This window comes from Oreochromis aureus, linkage group 7 (assembly GCF_013358895.1).
Source record: "Oreochromis aureus strain Israel breed Guangdong linkage group 7, ZZ_aureus, whole genome shotgun sequence".
Classification (NCBI taxonomy): Eukaryota; Metazoa; Chordata; class Actinopteri; order Cichliformes; family Cichlidae; genus Oreochromis; species Oreochromis aureus.
The window spans coordinates 66,129,853-66,142,996 of record NC_052948.1 but is presented as its reverse complement, the minus strand read 5'-3'; the positions used below and the strand labels follow the sequence as shown (position 1 = coordinate 66,142,996).

General features: G+C 45.1%; 1 protein-coding gene across 1 annotated transcript in view; it reads right to left on the bottom strand.

Moving 5' to 3' along the window:
* Positions 1 to 753: 753 nt before the first annotated feature.
* Positions 754 to 13,144, bottom strand: part of LOC116311358 (receptor-type tyrosine-protein phosphatase beta) — a 27,726-nt gene continuing 15,335 nt past the window's right edge. The window contains exons 10-33 of the mRNA XM_039614775.1: positions 11,694 to 11,957; positions 11,202 to 11,465; positions 10,305 to 10,568; positions 9,291 to 9,554; positions 8,925 to 9,194; positions 8,393 to 8,656; positions 8,002 to 8,268; positions 7,421 to 7,711; positions 7,069 to 7,347; positions 6,840 to 6,989; positions 5,892 to 6,168; positions 5,549 to 5,661; positions 5,337 to 5,442; positions 5,175 to 5,252; positions 4,634 to 4,651; positions 4,466 to 4,547; positions 4,158 to 4,248; positions 4,001 to 4,077; positions 3,384 to 3,518; positions 3,170 to 3,292; positions 2,866 to 3,029; positions 2,459 to 2,594; positions 1,798 to 1,891; positions 754 to 1,125 (exon numbers count right to left, since the gene is read on the bottom strand). Of these exons, the coding sequence (XP_039470709.1) occupies positions 1,802 to 1,891; positions 2,459 to 2,594; positions 2,866 to 3,029; positions 3,170 to 3,292; positions 3,384 to 3,518; positions 4,001 to 4,077; positions 4,158 to 4,248; positions 4,466 to 4,547; positions 4,634 to 4,651; positions 5,175 to 5,252; positions 5,337 to 5,442; positions 5,549 to 5,661; positions 5,892 to 6,168; positions 6,840 to 6,989; positions 7,069 to 7,347; positions 7,421 to 7,711; positions 8,002 to 8,268; positions 8,393 to 8,656; positions 8,925 to 9,194; positions 9,291 to 9,554; positions 10,305 to 10,568; positions 11,202 to 11,465; positions 11,694 to 11,957 (4,067 nt within the window). The 3' untranslated portion in view covers positions 754 to 1,125; positions 1,798 to 1,801. The remainder of the gene's footprint in view (positions 1,126 to 1,797; positions 1,892 to 2,458; positions 2,595 to 2,865; positions 3,030 to 3,169; positions 3,293 to 3,383; positions 3,519 to 4,000; positions 4,078 to 4,157; positions 4,249 to 4,465; positions 4,548 to 4,633; positions 4,652 to 5,174; positions 5,253 to 5,336; positions 5,443 to 5,548; positions 5,662 to 5,891; positions 6,169 to 6,839; positions 6,990 to 7,068; positions 7,348 to 7,420; positions 7,712 to 8,001; positions 8,269 to 8,392; positions 8,657 to 8,924; positions 9,195 to 9,290; positions 9,555 to 10,304; positions 10,569 to 11,201; positions 11,466 to 11,693; positions 11,958 to 13,144) is intronic.

Below are 13,144 nucleotides of genomic sequence, written 5' to 3'. Positions count from 1 at the left end.
CACTTGATAAAAGTTAACGTGAGGGTTCCCGATGGTTAGGGACAAATGCAATCGCATGGCAGGATGCTGTAAACGGACCAAACTTCAGTCAAGAGAACAACTGAGATAATCCATCCACAATACGAGGTTAGTCACTAATATACTGCTGCATGGGCTGGGCTGTAGTTACATCGGAAGGGTTTAAACACTGAACTTTAAAATGAACAGCGGCAATAAAAACTGAGAGAGGTCGATAGTGATCACTGACTGTTTTAGGGGCTTGTTCAGATTGAATAGAACAAGATACAAAGCATTCAAACATGTTAAAAACACAACAGCCTTATTAAACGCAGAGTAATTTGGACCCGGAAGCAGGATTCATCAGGTCATCACCTAAAGACCGGATAGGATCTCCTTTAGGAAGCACTGAAGCAGGAGAGGGAACGATTACGTCCCATAATTAATAGTGGAAAAACTTCTTTTGTTTTATAAGCTTTCTTTCTCTTTTTTTCCTCTTGTACCGTCCCTCTGTTGTGTACATTTCAGTGTTCTTTTCTGCAACGCTACCGATCTCCGACTTGTAACCCCATGTGATGTCTGTGTAATGTGTGTAAGGTCGGGGGGGGTCCCATCTGACTGCAGGGCAACCTGTTCGTGACAAATAAAGCTGATTCTGATTTCTGTTCTCTTTTTCTTGTGCTCAGAGTTCAGTCATACTGTAATAATCCTGCTCAGATTATCATAGAGTTTCTGGATGAATAATCGGAGAGCTGATATTTTTGTGTTGTGTGTTTAATAAGCTGCTCACATACAGATGAGCACAGGTACACTTACAGGTACAAGCACAGGTAAACTTACAGGTATGAGCATCTGTGACGGAGATATAAACAGGACAACAGAAACTCAACTGAGAAACTGGAGCCAATATTCCAGCAAATCAAACACATAGGAGATGATACAACCAATAATCTATAGATAATCTATACAGAAAGACATCACACAGCTGAACATAAATTAAAACAAATTAAAGTTATAAACATTTCTCTTTGACATATGAACACTGTAGAAAAATATATGTACATGTCTCTCTGAAGAGCTCAGCAACGGCTCAGCAGTCAGTACAATCGTTACGGTCAGGGTCAGCATCTGTGGAAAGGACCAATAACCCGTCAATAAGCCCTCAATAACCTGTCACTAACCTGTCAATGAGCTGTCAATAACCTGTCAGTAACTTGTCAATAAGATGTCAATAATCTGTCAGTAACCTGTTAATAACCTGTCAATAAGCCGTCAATAACCCGTCAACAACCTATAAATAAGATGTCAATAACCCATCAATAAGCTGTCAATAGCAGATCAATAACCTGTCAGTAACCCACCAATAATCTGTCAGTAACCTGTCAATAACCCATCAATAACCCATCAACAACCCGTCAATAACCTGTTGTTAATCTGAGGCTCCGCGCCTGTTCAAGGACCAATAATCTGCCAATAAACCGTCAATAACCTGTCAATAACCTGTCAATGAGCCGTCAATAACCCATCAATAAGCCTTCAATAATCTGTCAATAACCTGTCAATAAACTCTCAATAAACTGTCAATAAGCTGTCAATAACACATCAATAAACTGTGAATAAGTCTATAATAATGCAGCAATAACCTGTCAATAAGCCGTCAATAACCTGTCAATAACCTGTTGCTAACCTGAGGCTCCGCATCTGTTAACTGGACCAATAATCTGTTAATAATGTGTTCATAATCTGAGGGTAGTAATCTGATGTGTAGGATCAATAATATGAACGTTATCGAGGACTCACCGCCTCACATCCTGTACATTCCCTCGTGCTCGCTGCGTAGCTTCCTGGCTCTGAGGACATCTCTGACACACTGATGCAGGTATGCATACTGCACCTGTGGAGAGGTGGTAGGTGAGTCACACCTGAGCTCAGATTACAAAATGTAATTTTCAGCCTGACAGCACAGATTACAGGATTATTACAGGAGTCTATCATTTCAGCCTGGGTGATCATTTTAGTCACCTGTAACTGAGTGCCTTCAGGTGTTTGTCAGGATCAGGTTTTAGAAACACAGATTAGCCATATTTTTTTATATCTTCTCTGGGCTGCTTGCTCTCGTGCTCAGCACCAGGTGCCGCGGCTTTGCTGGTTAAAGCACCTGTCTTGTAAACAGGAGATCTTGGGTTCCTTTGATATATTGAATATTTACATTTGCTCAGCTCAAGAAAGCTCTCTGAGAAAATCTCTGGACTATCTCATAGCATCAGACATGAAAACAAACCGAAGTATGTAAATAATAAGTCTGAACTCATTCAGGTTCTCCAGCAGCAGTTTCAATGCTGAAATCCCAAATGTGAAACATCATACCAGATTAAACAGTTTTCAAACTACAAATATGTCTGACACAGAAAAGGAAGACAACGGCATACAAACATTTGCTCCCATGAAGCATTGGTCCTACCTCAGTCTGCACCATGTGGGATCGATGGAGTCGCAGGTCAAACACGGCGCCGTAGATATCCACCGTGTCTTTGGCGTCCAGCTGCTGCAGCACTCGATCCAGGACAATGAAAGTCCCCGTTCGGCCCACGCCAGCGCTGACAAACACACCAAAGTCCAGTCAAAAAAAACGTTTTTTAATGACTACAGCTAATGAGTCCACAGGATGGTCCACGACAAACACAAATTAAACCGTTTGCATGTTATGCTGGTGAAAAACATAAATGTTCTCAGACTATGAGGTTTCTATTGGTTTAGCTATAATTTCTTCACATCTGGCCATGTGATGCTTCACACAGTTTGAGATTCTAGAAAATCAGAGGTTCGTCACTCTGAAGAGGCTGATATTTTAAGGGCACGATGAGGTACCTGCAGTGGACTACAGTGGGTCCAGATCCCGAAGTCCTGTTGACATAGTCTCGGACAGTACGGACAAACTGGATGAGGGACTGAGTGGTCTCTGGGACACCGTGGTCTGGCCACACCGTGTAGTGAAACTGACGAACCAGGCGACTGAAGCCGAGCTGCTCCTCCTGCAACGCACAGGCACATTAAACTGACCTGGGATCAGCTTCTCAGATCTTTGAAGAATAAAAATTAAGCAAGCGTTCGAGCCACTTTTCAGACTCAAACTGGTTCGGTAACAAAGACGACAGCTGTCGGTGAAACGTACGCTGTAGATGTTGAACTCTCTGATCGTCCACTCAGGTAGAACCGATTCTGACAGCATCTGGACGATCAGGTCTCCGTAGTACAGAGGATCCTGATCAAACGGCCAGTAGTGATCGCATTTCACCTGGATGGAGGACAAGGAGGAAAACCTCACTGTTTCAGGCTGATGAGTTTGTGATGATGGTCTCTGTAATCATTGTCTCTGTGCTACCCACCCTTCCTTTCTCCACACACTGAGTGACCATCACCACATTGTGGACATTCTGCTCCCAAACCATCTTCCAGAAGTCGTCTTTAGTTCCAGGTAAAGGACCCTGTGTGGCGATGTACTCCCGCCGGAAGTTGTTACCCTGAAAACAGAGCGTGAACACTCCGAAACTCAGACAACCGCTGTGACTGACTGATAGGAGTCTATGAGAAAATGATGCTACTGCTCGCATGATCTCTAACCTCAGTAAACACTTTATCGTCTTTGTCTCTGGTTTCAGAGACCAGTTTCATCATCTCGTCTTCGCCCATCCTGCTCTTAACTACTAAATGAGTCTTTATCGAGATCAGTCTTTACAACAGACTTCTTCACATCCAAACAAAATTAGACCCCGTCCTAACTAAGCTATGTGTGTTTGTGTTACAGTCATTGTACAGTTACCAAAAAACACCAACTGGCAAGCTGCGAAATGAAGTAACGATGAAGAAGAAGCTATTAGGTGGCCCTATTCACCTGAATCAAAACCAAGTAAAAACTAAGACACACTGCAGACTATGTTTTCACTCTTTATTGCACTTTGAATAAATCTCCAGTGTGGTGCATCTCAAGTCTGTACTGACTTACTGGGATGTAACTGGCATTGATGTAGTCAGAGCAGGGGTCGTCATCAACGTAGGACAGCTTGACCCTCGTCGAGTCGTCTGAATACGAGAAATGCAGTTAGACCCAGACCTTCTACAACCCGGTGATCTCTAATTTTGTCTGTGGGTTCTATACTCACAGGGCAGGATGTTATTGTATCGGTTCTTTCCCCGGTTCTCCGGCAGCAGAGCCGAGTCCAGAGGCTGGTTACGACCGACGTCTTTCAGATCCTGATAGGGAGAAAATAAAAGCGATTCACAACACAAACAAAGACCCACCTTCAACACTCTTAAAGGTCAAAATAGTGAAAACAGACAGGATAAACCCTGGATCTAACATCCTTCATCATCCTCAATGTTGCCACAAGTATTTTTATTCTTGACGGATAGGATATGCTGAAGCTGGGGTCTTTCAATGAGGAACAAATTAGTTTTATTGATCGCTGACCTCATATTCCTCTGACATCAGGTAGTTGGAGTCAGCCTGTAGTTTGCTGTAGTGAGACTCAAAGTTCACAATCTTAATGGGACTGCAGGAGAAAAGAAAACATTTAAAACCAGAAAAATTCACAAAGGTCAAAGATGAACCTGAAGTAGTGTGAACGGTATTACAGACCTGGAGATTCGACGGCTGCTGAGGAGCAAAAGGCAGAGAAAGAGAGAGAGACATCAGAGTTTAAACCTCATGATGCATTTTCATCTGTACACACATGCAGTACTACATGCATTAATCAGACACTCCTCTGAAGGAAAATAATCTGTCACAATGCAATCACATGTCCGCAGAAACATCGATCAGTGATCACGGATCAGTGATCATGACATTTTGCATGTTAATGATCATAAACTGACTTCACAGCCCATTGGTCACCAGTGGTGCTAGTGTCAGTCATTGTGCAGATGCTTATAAAGTTGGAGACCTGCAGTCAGCTGAGACTGAAGAAGTCACCTGATAATAATGAAACGTTTCTCCCACTGAAGACGTCCAGATGAATACGACCAACTTTCTGGGTAAAATACTAATGATTTGACTTCATATCAACGGTGGTGAGTGTTTGAACTCTTACTGTTTCATTTAAAATGTGTTGTATAGAGTGTTATGAAAGGTGAGTCACTGTGCAAATATCCCTGTACATTATTGATTATTGATTACTTACCCTCTGACACCCAGCTGGTTCCCTGCTGCTGCTCTCTCTCTCCTCATATTTATCCTGACCTCCAGCCTCTCTTCCTCACTGGTGGAAACACAGCAGCCCCATTTAACCTAAACAAAACTAAGCAGGTGTACCTTACGGACAGGTGCGTCCTCTGATACTCACACTTTGCGAGTTCTGTGCCTGCAGACAAACAGAGCGGTGATTCCCACAATCACAGCAACGAGGAAGAGTCCAGCACTCACACCTTCGATGACACCGCTCAGAGGCTCTGTAGGAGCAAACACAACTGTGACACTTTTCTGAATTTTCACCTGCACCCGCTCGTCCCAGCTTAACCTCAGGTGTATTTTAATCGAGCTCAGGTTTGTTCTCACCAGCCTCAGTGATGATGGGCTGCGATAGGCAGGTGTCAGAGAACAGTGGAGACAAGACACTCAAGTCCTTCACATCATCATCAAACAGCTGAGTGAAAGCTCGGATGCTGATCCTGGAGACAAACACAGATGCCCCTAAGGTTATTCATGCAACGCCCGACCTGAGAGGTAACACTGGAGCAAAAAGTTCATGGGGCTGAAAGGTTCAGAGATGATGAGCTGGTTCTAACAAACCATTAAGGCTCCAGGTTTCTGGTCCGTCTACTGCCCTGGAGTGCTGCAGTTTGGAGGAAGTGGACATGGAGTCAAGTACCTGACATTCATCCAGAGGATTTTTCAGTACCTGTAGGCAGTCTTTGGCTTCAGGGGTCCATCACAGAAGTGGTTCGGATCTCCGCTGGACTCTGGGTCCTGGTTTGAGCCTCTGGCATTACAGGTGCCCCCTAGCAAGTCCATCCCAGTCCCCAAGCTGATGTTAAAGCTCTGGGTGGTGCTGTCAGGGCTCTCTGTGCATCGGCTGGGGAAATAGCTGGTCTGGTAGGACCTGATGGAGCTGTTGGAGCTGTAGTCCAGGTAGGAGGGCAGTGGATGCTTCTGTTCCAGCTGCATTAGGCTAACATCTTCAAAAACAAACCAGAAGATTCAGGATTAGATTATTGCATCCTATGATCATCCGTCCGTCTGTCCATCCATTATTATTTCCGTTATGGTAAATGGACTGATTCTTATATAGCGCTTTTCTACTCTCTCAGAGTACTCAAAGCGCTCTATACAACATGCCACATTCACCCAACCACACCCACTCTCACAAGCACTTTATCTATACTTAGTGCAATCTCACGACATTCACACACATTCATACTCCGATGGATGCATCGGAGAGCAACTTGGGGTTAGCATCTTGCCCAAGGATACTTGACATGCAGACAAGGATCGAACCACCAACCTTCCGATCAGTAGGCAACCTGCTCTACCTCCTGAGCTACAGCCACCCAATGCATCCATCCATTCATTCGTGTATCATTAATCTCAACATGCACTCATTATTATTTTATCATCATCCATAATTCCATAATCCATCCCATCATCCATTATTTATCCCAAAAGAAGAGGTATGAGGGAATGGTGAAAAAATGACAGATAACACAATTTAAGACCGATAACACCAAGTGAAGTAAGGTGACCAGAACAACAGGAAGGAGATCCAAGAGGAGTTACTACAGATTCTTTTCAGGAGGATCAACCAATCAGAAGAATACCAGTAAACTGGCCTTATGTGGATGCTGCTCACCTTCAGACTCAGTCACCACCACGGTGAAGTACTTAACAGCGCCATTGATGTCACTGAACCAGCTGCAGTTAAACTGGAAGGAGATGGAGGACTTGGTGACCACAGCAGACTGCTCACTGACCCGGGTACCGGAGGGGGGCACGGGAGGACCTTCAGGAGTCAACAGGAGGACAGCATGTTAAACACCTTCCGTCACACTGAGGACATGTTAACTTCCACTCGCTCTTACGGTCAATCATGGTGACCACGTTGTCCTGAGCCTCGTCGCTGGGCTTCCCACCAGACATGACCTTCACAGAGACCGTGTAGTGTTTGTGAGGCTCCAGCTCAGTGATGATGTAGCTGTTGGAGTCCCGCTCAGCGAGTCTGGAGTACATCAGTGTGTGGGAATCCTTGCGGAGACACTCGATGGTGTAGGAGTCATAGTCTGTGTCCGGGGTTACCCAGGAGCAGGAGATGGAGGTGGAACTCTGAGGGCGACAGTGGAGGCTGTGGACTCTCTCTGGCTCTGTAGACGAAAGTAATGGAGTGAAACCACATGACAATTCAAATCAGAATTGACGTAAAGTGCTGCCACTTACTGGTGCGGATGCCTTTGCGGATGGGTGTGCTATAGGTAGGTGTGGCCCCGGGCTCTGTGGTCCCACTGATGGTGCGGAGGCTGAAGTTGTAGAGTCGTCCGGGGAACATCCCCCTCAGGATGCGGTTGCTGGACGTCCGGGTGTGGTACGGATTGATGATGGACAGCCGGTCCCGAGGAGTCCACTGCAGGTCAAAGTCATCATAGTCGGAGTCCACAGGGCCGCTCCATGTGATCTCCAGGGAGGTGTTGGTCACCCCCCTGAATAAGATGGAGGCAGGTGGTCTGGGAGCTGAGGAGGGACGGGATTTGTTGCTGATCAGAAACTATTCCGATTCGTGTGTCTAACTCTGCTTAAAATTAGGATTTCATTTGTTCTGCTCCTCGTGTTTCTAGACTTTGTTTTAAAAATGTCTCTTGTTACTTTGTGTTGTGACTGCGTGCTGCACTGATAAAACTGGAAAAATGCCTTTTCCTATTGAAAAACCACTGAAACTGCTGACTGAATATCAAGGTCATATACTGAGGTGATCTGAGCCATGGTTTCATCCCTACTGAGCGCTAACAGAAGCTGCATCTTACCCGTCCGGCCCAGCGTGCTCGCCCTGTTGCTGAGCCCGCCGCTCTGACTCAGCACCTCAGCTCGGTACAGGCGACCCGCTATGAGGCCTGAGAAGATGAACCCTGTGGCCTCTGAGCCCAGCTGATGCATGGCCTGCTGAGAACCATTGGGGTTGTAGAGATACAGCTGGTATCCACTTAGATCACCGTCACCACGCTCCCAGTTTACCCAAAGACTGTCAGACTGGTTTCCACTCTTAGCTTTCAGGAACCCCACGGCTGACGGGACTGAAGAGAAACACGATCACTGACACAATCTGCAAGTCCACTCTTTGGGTACAGAAGGCATAATATCCTTTACATTTTATTTCCAGTCAACGACCGTGTATTCTGGAGGACCAGCTGGTCTCACCTGTTCTGGCGTCGATGGAGGTCTGGTTGGTCTGGTCTCCACTGTGGATCTGGATCAACATCTTGTAAGTCGCTCCAGGTCTGAGGCCCTGAAAAGAGCACTGCTGACTGTTGGACTGGACACGCCTTTTCTCATGCAGCTGATCATCACGATCATACAGAAAAACTTCATACAGCTGAAAGTCTCCCTCTGGTGGAGACCAGTGGAAGGACAGGCTGGTGGTGGTGTTTGCAGTGACGGCCAGATTGGTGACCAACGCTGGGCCTACAGGAGAAGGGACGAGGGAAGCTTTTAACTTTCACTTAAATTTCATCAATCATACTGTTCATTTGAGGAGAAAAATCAAGAGTTTCACACTCATCGCTGTAAATCGATTTTAGGTCAAACCAACAGAACCTGGCGAGTTATTCATTTTCTTCCTCAGTATTGTTTCAACTAAATACTTTCTCAAAATAGTCTGACTTGTCTATAAAATGTATAAAACATCGGGTTTTCCTCCATGACATTCAAAGTGAGAAACAGGAAGTCTTACTTGTCCGAGCCTCAGCGCTGACCCCAACACTGTGGACCCCGCCGCTGGTGGTCTGGACCAGGACTCGATACTTTTTTCCTGGTGTGAGGCCGTCAAACTGCTGCCAGGTGTGTCCAAAGGGCTGAGAGACGTTTCTCACCATGCTGCCTCTGTCGTCCAGAACTTGGAGGACATATCCATCAGCCACACCCAGAGCCTCCTGCCAGCTCACCTGGATACTACAGGTGGTGTGGTGGGAGTCCACCTGGAGACCTGTCACCGCAGAGGGGACTGAGGAACACAGGGATGATACAGAGCGCAGTAAGGAGCAGCTAATCTGTACGACAGCATGGTGTATATTCACTGTACAGAGGTGTGTCCTCTAACCTGTACGCCCTGTGACTGTGTTGTTGTTCACCAGGTCTCCACTCACAGACTGAACCATGATGGCGTACACCTGGCCGGGCTGCAGGGAGCCGAATATCACCTCGTTCTGGTGCTTGAGGACGCTTCGGACACTTAACTTTCGTCTCTCTCTGTACAGAAACACAGAGAATCCGTCTACATCGCCCGGACCAGGAGTCCAGCTCACCATCAGACTGCTGCTGTCTCCACTGTTGCTAACGTGGATGTTCTTCACTTTACTGGGAACTGAAAGATGACAAAGAGCTTTTGATCTACAGCATTTTTGCTCTTTGCTTCATTGTTTAATGATGATCATGTCCACAAAAATAAAAGCAGAGGTGGTAAAACGTCTCAGTGGTAATCTGGTTAATTGTAGCTACCTGCTACTGATGATTTAGATGTAGAGATACCGTTCCCAGAGCAACTGCTGAGAAATTGCAGCTCAACCAGGAGGCATTATACAGTGATCTGACTTCCCTGATATGTTGTGTACGTGAGTCTAAGGAGCTTGGAAAGTGAGGGTCATGGACCCCCTCCTCTGCCTAACCACATGAGCCAAGGCATGAAAATGGGTGTGGGTTTGGGGTGAACCCATTGTGAGACCTTACCCCACCCTATCATGTGATTAAATGACCCAAGGTGTGAGTCACCCACATCATGACCCTCTTAGGGACACTCCCTATAGGGCTTAAAAATCTGGGACTCGCTTAGAACTGGAGAAGCTTCTCGGATGAAACATCTTCACTAATCTCAAAGAAGTCCCAATGCTTTTCTTTCCAAGTCCTTAGACTACGATAACCTGGCTGACTGAGAAACTTCACAAACATCTTCACAGACATTGTCCACCTGACAGCAAAGTGCAGGACTCTACAAATAAGCAACTGATTTTCAGGATGTTCTGTGAACTGTAAAATACCAAGATTTTCCTTTTTGAACATGGAGCGCTGCATTATGTAGTGTGATGTTTAGAGGCAGCAGACCTCTGTGACCTCTGACCTGTGCGTCCCTCTATGTACCGGGCCTTCTGATTGGTTCCGCTGTACGTGGAAACTATGATCTTGTAAAGCCGCCCAGGTGTGAGTGACGACAGGACGCACTCCCTCACACCGCTGCCCAGAGTGATGGGAGGAAACACCTTCATGTCGCTGAACAGCAGCTGCACCTCGTAGTGATCCACGTCACCCGGAGCTGCCATCCACGTCACCCGCAGGTCCTCGGTGCCCCGCCCAGCCAGAGTCAGGGAACGCACCGCCGCCGGGACTGATGGATGTACATGACATGACCCACAGTTAGTCTCCAGGAGCTCAGAAAGCAGATTTGCTTTGTAAGGAATTTCTATGTGGACTTGTTTTGAATTTGAAATGAACACGGATGTTGCTGCTGTTTAAGCATATCATCAAAACTCCTGCAGAGATACTGAGAGACAACAACATCTGCTGATAAGACATGTTTCTTTGTTCATCCTGGTTCAGATCTCAGACTCGGTGCTTTATTCCCACATCTTATTATGTTGTAACAAGCAAAACATATGAACGTGATGTAAACAAGTATTTATGCATCCATCCATCCATCCATCCATCCATCCATCCACCCATCATCAAAAAAGCCCGGTCCCCTGCTATTCTTGTGGCACACAGAGGTGTTTCCAGTCCAGCTGAGGGACATAGCATGTCTGGGGTCTCCTCCCAGATGGACTGAAACATCTCAGCTAGCTTCCTTCAAAGAGGAGGAGGAGCAGCAGATCTGGCAACAAATACAGTTTTTCACCGATCAATCGATCGATCGCCTGCTGAGCTCGACTGCATCTCGACACTAGATATCATCTAGTTTACTGGCTGAATGATGCAGCAATCATGTTCCTAATTAGCCCGACTGAGGTCAGAGGTCACTCACAGGTGCTGCCATGGGTGGAGGCAATGGCTTCGTACTTTCCGCTCCACGTGGTCACCAGCACTGTGTAGAGTCTGCCGGGCACCAGGCCGGTGAACACACAGTTGTGCTCCGTCTTTGGCACCGTCTTGTTTTGCAGGAAGATGTTGTTGTGCTTGATGAACACCTGGTACAGGTCAAAGTCTCCAGCAGCGTGACGCCAATACACCTTCAGGTAGTCGTCCGAAGCATTGTGGGTCGCTGTGGGGCTCTGGACCTTCGACGGCTCTGATGGAGGATAATCAGAAAAGACTGATGATACCGGAGTTTACGATGTTTTGTGTGAAAAAGCTACAGCAGGTACAGAGTCAGGTGCGTATAGACCTGGACAAGCATATGTTGGTATCATTTTTGCTGTTTAACACTTACAAACTGAATTAATTGTTCTAAAGTGCCGACTTTACTGGAACAGGGTTTAGAATTCTGACTGGTCGATGCTGTGAGTGGTGTACATACGTGTCCTCTCCTGGATGAAGGTGTGGTTTTTGTATGGACCGCTGCAGGTAGTGATGGAGATGTTGTAGAGGCGTCCAGACACCAGCGAGTCGAAGACGCATGTCGGGGTCGACTTGGGCACGGTGAGGGTGTGAATGGTCCTCTCCCGGTCACTCAGGGTTACCAGGTATCTGTCTACCTCACCTGCAGCCTGACTCCAAGACACGCTGAGGAAGTCCATGCGCCCGTTGTTGCTGACCTTGACATCGCTCACTGCCGCCGGCACTGAGGGGGTAAGAAGAGGGTGGAGTCAGAATAAACACACAAGCACACTCATTTTCATACCTTAGCTTACCCTAACCATAACCTAACTATAACTATATCTCTATATATCTCTATATATATATATATATATATCTCTATATATCTCTATATATATATATATATATATATCTCTATATATATATATATATATATATATCTCTATATATATATATCTCTCTATATATATATCTCTCTATATATATATATCTCTCTCTCTCTATATATATATATATATATATATATATATATATATATATATATATCTCTCTCTCTCTATATATATATATATATATATATATATATATATATATATATATATATATATATATATATATATATATATATCTATATATATATATATATATATATATATATATATATATATATATATATATATATATATATATATATATATATATATCTCTCTCTCTCTCTCTCTCTCTCTCTCTCTCTCTCTATATATATATATATATATATATATATATATATATATATCTCTATATATATATATATATATATATATATATATATATATATATACATATATATATATATATATATATATATATATATATATATATATATATATATATATATATATATAGATAGATATAGATATAGATATATCTATATCTATATAAACTACACTCCTTTGGAGCAGAAGATCATAAGTTCGATTCCTGCCTGGGCGTCTGTATCCAGTAAGGGTCCTAAGGCTAGACCCCCTATGCTAAGTGAGCCTACCACAGACATGAGCGAGACAGACAAATATGAAGGCATGCCGGCTCGGACGTCGCCCGGATCAACAAGGTCCGCATCAGGTGTTGAGGAACCAGGGCACCCTGACGACAAGTGGGCTACTGGAACAAGAAGGCATCGGTGGGCAAGAGACGAAAACAGGCGTTGTTGGAATGTTACTACGCAAGTAACCCTGGCGGAAGGGGTTACATGAATAGGATGAGGGAACTGTGGATTCTTCGATACCCAACATCCACAATGATGGCGAAACAACTAGTAGCTCAGTGTTCCAACATTCGAAAGAAGGGACTGCTCTCACAGCTAGAGATTGACGAGGTACAACATAAATGCTACGGCAAGGAGGAGTCAGGACGCCAGGTCAGGGGGGAGATATCATCACCCCCACCCGA